Source organism: Lepisma saccharinum, chromosome 2 (genome assembly GCF_977018435.1).
Source record: "Lepisma saccharinum chromosome 2, izLepSacc3.1, whole genome shotgun sequence".
NCBI lineage: Eukaryota > Metazoa > Arthropoda > Insecta > Zygentoma > Lepismatidae > Lepisma > Lepisma saccharinum.
Window position 1 is genome coordinate 201,068,234 of NC_139230.1, and position 6,927 is coordinate 201,075,160.

General features: G+C 36.0%; 1 protein-coding gene across 1 annotated transcript in view; it reads right to left on the minus strand.

Annotated features, from left to right (window-relative positions):
• Galphai (G protein alpha i subunit) overlaps window positions 1-5,273 on the minus strand; it is a 54,264-nt gene extending 48,991 nt beyond the window's left edge. The window contains exon 1 of the mRNA XM_083117872.1: window positions 4,676-5,273. Within this exon, the coding sequence (XP_082973998.1) occupies window positions 4,676-4,796 (121 nt within the window). The 5' untranslated portion in view covers window positions 4,797-5,273. The remainder of the gene's footprint in view (window positions 1-4,675) is intronic.
• Window positions 5,274-6,927: the final 1,654 nt, after the last annotated feature.

Genomic DNA, 6,927 nt, shown 5'->3' on the forward strand with positions numbered 1-6,927 from the left:
AATTCAGTGATTAATGTGGTGAAATGGATGGTTGAGCCAATTGAAAATACCAAACGTAATGTTACTACGGACAATTACTAGACAAGTATTCCACTCTCAGACTACTTACTGGAAAAGAAAATAACATTGCTTGGAACTGTCAAGAAAAACAAGAAAGAAATCAAACCTCAATTTTTGCCCAGTAAGGAGCGAGTTGTTGGTTTATCCATTTATGGTTATACATGATTATAATTCTACAAAAAGTGGTGTGGATGTTGTTGACAAATTGTGTGCTTCATATTACGTTTCAAGAATTACAAAGTGTTGGCCTTGTGTCATCTTTTACAGTCTAAAGAACATTGCAGGAATAAATGCTCAGGTACTCTATTCTTTCGCCAAAAATGATGTCACACTCCAACGAAGAGTGTTTCTAAAAAATTTAGCTCTCTCTCTGATGAGAGAATATTTGGAGCAACGAGCTACAATTACATCGCTTCCGTGTGACATTTCAGCATTTTTGAAAGTCAACTATAAGAAGCAACAAGTAAACGACGAAAGTCATGAACAAGAACCACCACTGAAAAGAGGAAGATGTCCCCTTTGCGCTGCAGAGAAAAAAAGATCTTCCACATCCATGATACGTAATTCATGCGAGTCGAGTTGAGTTGGTGTTTTAAGTCCACTTTATGCACAGTAAGGCTAATTGGGACTGGATCTACAGTTTAAAGTGGGATCTGAAACACTTGTGCCTCCAGAAGGTATCGAACCTGGGACCCCTTGATTACAAGGTGGTGACACTACCACTGCACCATCGGGGAGGCCCTATAATTCATGCGAGTCATATACTTGCAAAAAGCATTCAACAACCAACATTATCTGTACTCAGCAGTGTAAACTATTCTGCATCAGACTAAAATACAGCACAAACAAGTATAACATTTCATGTAGTGAAATTTAAACAGGTAGAGTGTAGATATTTTTAACAACAAGTGAGGTTTCTTGAACTTGGAATGTAAAGTGTTTGTACATATATACTTGTAATATTTAGGTTTTTCAGCAGGAATATCACGCGCCTGCTGATGAAAACTGTGGTGTGCTATAAAAATGTATTAAGTTACATACTGTCTTTTTTCACCATTCTAACTTGTATTTCAATATGTTTCATTTATATTAACCTCAGAAATGGTATATATGTACATCGAACTCGCATGTGGAGGGGAGGAGTACAGTGGAGCAGGCTTCTCCATGGCTTGAGATGAATAAATGGAGGGGAAGATGCAACAAGATTTTTGGAGCGATTTTACAATACCGGGAATTTCTCCATTTTGTTTGAAATTTGGCATACTCACTAAATTAGGGCTCCTAATCATGAATCTGAAGTTAAAATTTGGCGCTCACGTGTCAAACTTGCAAAATAAGAGGGTCAATCATCGAAACCGACAATGCACAATTGCTCATTATTTATCGCAAGATTTTCCGTTTCGAATACTTAAAGAACGAAATATATATATTCCTGATATTACTACGACCCTAATTTTTTTTAACTATGTTTCCTAACCTAACCTAACCACGTGCCAATGGTCCATGGGGCTAGCCATAATTCAGGAAGTTTGTCCACCCCTGATCTCAGTCAGAAATGCAACTTTGGAATATCATGTCTCCACGATACATGAACTACATGTACTTTACATGAATAAGTAGTTAGTTCAGAAATTCCAAACATCAAGGCTAAAAACTTAATAAAGTTCATAGATAAACTGACTTCAATACAGAAGTAACCAGCTTCAACAGCCAATCTCAACAAGGTAATCTATAAATTTCCCCAAATACTTTAAACCGAAATCTAACAGACTATCTTCGCATTTAGCCAAAAAAAAAGGAAGTAAAACGAAGTAAAAAAAAAAAAAAAATCAATCTGATGAAGACTGTTTTGATGAACCTTGTATCCACCAAGGATCTTGCTTTGATTAGTTCTTAACTACGCAGACTTCACTATTAAAACTGAATAGCAAGCATTTTGTCCCAAAGTTAATGCTTTCCTTAATATGCATAATAAAAAACGGAGTGACTATTTTCACCAGATTTTAAACAACAACCTGGCCTGCTACATGGATATGTCTGTATTCTTTAGTTGCTGATGTGTACGAAGCTTACGTCAGTGTGCAGGAGACTAGTACTTTCTTTCTATATGCCATGGAGTTGGGAAAATACCGCACAGTGTTCCGATATGGACTGGTGCTGCTAATACATCACATGAGTATGAAGGGGCAGTGCTCGAACAATCTTCTTCAGAGCTAGGTGCCAGGAAACCACCTACTAGTAATTGTGGAAACTATAAGAAGCTGAGCCAGCCCCTGTGGCGGAGTGGTTAGCACATTGCGCTACAACGCCAGGGGTCACGGTTTCGAATCCCGAACTGGGCTTGGATGTTTGTGAGTGTCCATTCATCAATTTCATCATATCATAATTCATCACCATCTTTGCAAATTAGCCAAAAGTGGCACAAAAAGCGAAGTAAAATAAAGCAAATCAATCAGTCGATAAGCAGAGCATCACCATCTTCAAAACAAATGGGGGTTGGGAGACAAAGAGTAAGAAATTGTTACTGATTCTATAGAATGTTCACAATGTTGATAAAAAAAACATTTGCTAACTTACGCTGTACTGCAATTTGAACTTAGAATCTTCAAAGTTTCGTACACTGAAACTTAAAAAACGGCAATATTACAGCAAAAGATCATTCACCAAGCTTAAATTTTTAGTCGCTATGGCGACCGGGATTTTTCGAGCCCTGTGAAGGGGTATTACGTTCTTCAATGCTTTCGTTGCTAGGTTAGGCAGGTCAGGTTTAGGGCTATTCTATTAGCAGTAAAATTACTTCGGTAAATACTTCCCAACATCTGATCGTCATTTCCAGTCTTCAGCACTTTCTACTATTCTCACTACCTGGTAACAGTAGTAGTCAAAATCATTTTTAATTTAAAATAACTTCTTAGCAGTAAGTTCAACACTGCCAATGAATATAAAAATTAGATAAAAAGCAATGTTATGGTATCATTCAGTAATTATTTTGCTCGTTAACCCTCCCGTTGCCAAGCTTTTCGACACCTTTATTTTACCAAGCGGGGTATTTTGACTACCCCAAAATTTTGTGATTTAGTGTAATAGCCTATTTGTTTTAAAGTCAGGAGAATATTTCTGGCTAACATGCCAGCTAATGGTAAAAATCAAGCAAGGATTTTTTTTCTCAGGATAGGGAATAAGTAGCAGGAATTTCAGTGTGTCTTCCTAAAAGTCCTTAACAATTTGCGGTACTAGTTTACTATCCTTCGGACAGATTTCTTCATTTCTACAGAAGAAACTATTTGCCGTAATAAGTTCCTGTAGTACTGTCTAACATCTGGAAGGTGTTTTGTGTGATGTGGGAATGTTTCATAGTGGAAATTCAACCATTGACGCATAGCCCCACGAACCATTCATACATAGCCCCACGAACCATTTCCAGTAAGGTTAGGTTAGGTAGGGTCACAATAGGATACAATAGTTAAAAATTGGTTTCGAAAAAAATATGCGTAGCCCCACACACCATTCTCGCATAGCCCCACGAACCATTGACACACAGGCCCACAAACCATTTGCGGAAACGTACGTTCTTCAGTTACAAAAACACTTTTTTTTTAAAAAAAAAAAGATAAAAAAAAACGTGAATACACGTTAAAAAATGATCCGCGAAGCAGATAGGTAAGTACAAATGTCAAAAATTGACGAAACTCAGAAGTTATAGGTGTCCGAAGAATAGTAAACATTTACCATTGGTTTCGAAAAAAATATGCGTAGCCCCACACACCATTCTCGCATCGCCCCACGAACCATTGACACATAGCTCCACAAACCATTTGCAGAAACGTACGTTCTTCAGTTACAAACACTTTTTAAATAAAAAAATGATCCGCGAAGCAGATAGGTAAGTAGAAATGTCAATAATTGACGAAACTCAGAAGTTATAGGTGTCCGAAGGATAGTAAACATTAACCCAATTTGCCACTGATGCTATATCACCACAGTTGCCCTAGCAGTCTTTAAAAAAAAAAAATCACACAAAAAATCCAAGACGAAAGCAAACACCACCATGTATACAGTCATGTTTATTATACATTATTGCATTGCATGCAATGTTACTCGGAAACATGCAGTACTGATCACTGTACAGTTTACTGCCACTGTAGTGCTTTGAATGCAACACAGGAGCACAAAAGTAAAAAAATATTTTAAAAAGCAAACTTCTTTGCTCACTTTCATGCTCCCGCGCAACTGAAAATGTCAGTTTTGCTCTTTCTTATTTAGAAGCACTTCAGAGAGTATCTACGACCCCCAGCTTCATTTAAATTCTGATAATATGAATTAATAGCACTGAAATAGAAATATCTGTGCTGTGTGTTACGGCAGAGTAATGTACACTAGTTCTGCTCACGATCCGTAATGTCCGAGAACTGGGCATTACTCGGTTTTCAACAAGCTACTTAATCTTGTACATTTGATATTATAGTTTCTTTAGAATGTTCAAAATAAAGGATTCAATAAATATTTTCAAATTCATGCAATGAGCTAAATTATATGCTTGAAGTTCAAAGGGATAAGTTTCCATAATTAGCAGGCAGAGTAGTTACGTAGTTCATAATAACCTGGTTTAACTTACCAAGCAACAATAATTTAACTTCACTCCTCGCTCGTTCATGGTCGGCTCGTAAATCTTTATCAATTTTCTTCGACCTTTCAGCTGCTTCCTTCTCACCGGTAGTGCTTACTGCACATCCCATTTTGTCACTTGTTGCTTCTCACGACTCCACCCGCCTGCCAACGCTTATTCACACCTTACCGGATATTTCGATTCTGGCTACGTTCTTACAGATTTCTCGGCTCCATTTCACACTGTGTCTACATCCAAACTTATAAATTTCACATGTCCATTAAATCAGATGAAAATAACAAAATGTGTGAAAATTTTCACTTATTTACAATTTTTTCTGAACGAAAAAGGACACAAGCACTCTCTATTGACATTTCACTGCACTTCGGCTACTCGTTGGTTCCTCCACCAATAGCCAATCAAAATGAACCAGAAGGAAGTTCAAAATTACCAAGCTGGAATGTTATTTTCAGTGGGCTTTTTGCATTACTATTAATAAACGTTACATGAGGGTTCCACGGAATAAAATAATAATTAAAATGAAACTTAATTTTGTTATGAATTAAGATAGGACGGTATCAAGACATTAGCGTCACATTTGTGGTGAACTCAAAGGACAAGTTTCCGTGTGTAAGTGTATTGTATACAACATAATTCTCTCAACTATACACTTTCAAATATACTTTTCTGAACTTTACCAGTCAAAACTCCCTTTGATTTTTAAAGTTTGTTATAGTATGTGAATACGACGAGATTCTTGACAGTTATTTAACAGAAACTCATAGTTGATTAGCGAATTTCCTCCTGAAGAGTTAGATCAATCACGTTCTACAGAAAATAAATTCCAGTAGGGATCAGTGGTATCAGTTCATCACGTCAAATTTCATCATGTTGTTCACAATAAGAATTTTCAGAAGGTGTTATTTCAATTTGTAATATTTTTGTTGTAGTTATGAATGTAATTTATTTTCGTAGACTCATTATCAGGGCCCGGATTTTGTTGACATTTCATCTTTTAACTGATGCAACGTAGACATTGCTAACTAGTACAGAAATCCTGAACACCCTCCTCAGGTTGAAGAAATGTAATTTTTTGGTCATTTTTTATCATTTATTTAAAATTCTTAGGTCATTTTTTAAAATTTTGTGTCATTGCATGCTCACACGTAAGAAGTTCAACAATTTCTGTTCTATATTCAGTAGAATGTTATCTTGCGGTACTTACTCTGTGTTTAACTACCAGCGCAACAAAGCAACATGCACCTTTAATGCAGTGAAAATATTTTTTTCTCTCCAAATGTTTTTCAATTAATACTTGTGCTTTGACTGTATAGAAAGTATGGATACTTATTATTTTTGTGTTATTTTCTGATATTTGTGAATTCTTCCCAATGTTATTGATTGTGATCCATACAGTAAGTGTACAATATAAATATATACACTATTTTCAATAAGCAGATTGAGTTTTGCACGAATTTCTGGGTCATTTTTCAAAGATTTTAGGTCATTTTACAGGATTTTTGTTGTCATTTTCAAGGTCATTTTTCAATTATTTTTATGTCATCAAAATCCGGGCCCTGCTCATGGACGTTCGCAGGATTTTTTCCAGGGAGAGGTAAGGAAGGTATTATTTTTCCAGGGGGGCAAAGAAGGCACATTTTCCCCAATGATAGTGTTGTTCCGGACGCCCATGACCCTGCTCATTGTACCATTATACCATGATTATAGGAATATGGAATATGTCGATGTTGAATTTAAAGATTAAGGAAAAGAGGTCCCAGCTATCTGTCCAGAGTTTTTGGAACTACTCTGGGTTGGAACCAGGGTTGGCAATGATAATAAACAAACAGTTTTTTTTTGTTTTAAACATGTTTTTAATGTTTTAAACAAGAACTGAAAAAAAACATGTTGTAAATAAATAAAACGTTTAAAACATGATGCCAAGAATACTTATTTTGTAAGAATAATGATTAATAAGGAATCTGTTAATAATCCAAGGAAGGACTATGTTCCTAGTTATAAAGTAATCGCTTGACTAAGTCCTAAAAATACTTATTTTTGTTAATCTTAAAAGTTAAATCTCGCATGTAGACTGTTCAAGAAGCTTCAAGTAATGCACAGTTGCCATACCCCACTCTATCCACGTGGTAGCTACTCTGTTTTTCGGAGTACGACATTTTTTCGTGAATGCAACAAAATATTGACATTAAAAACTGTGTGCAGTGCATTAAGTGAGGAACAAAACTGTTTCATCTACAGGG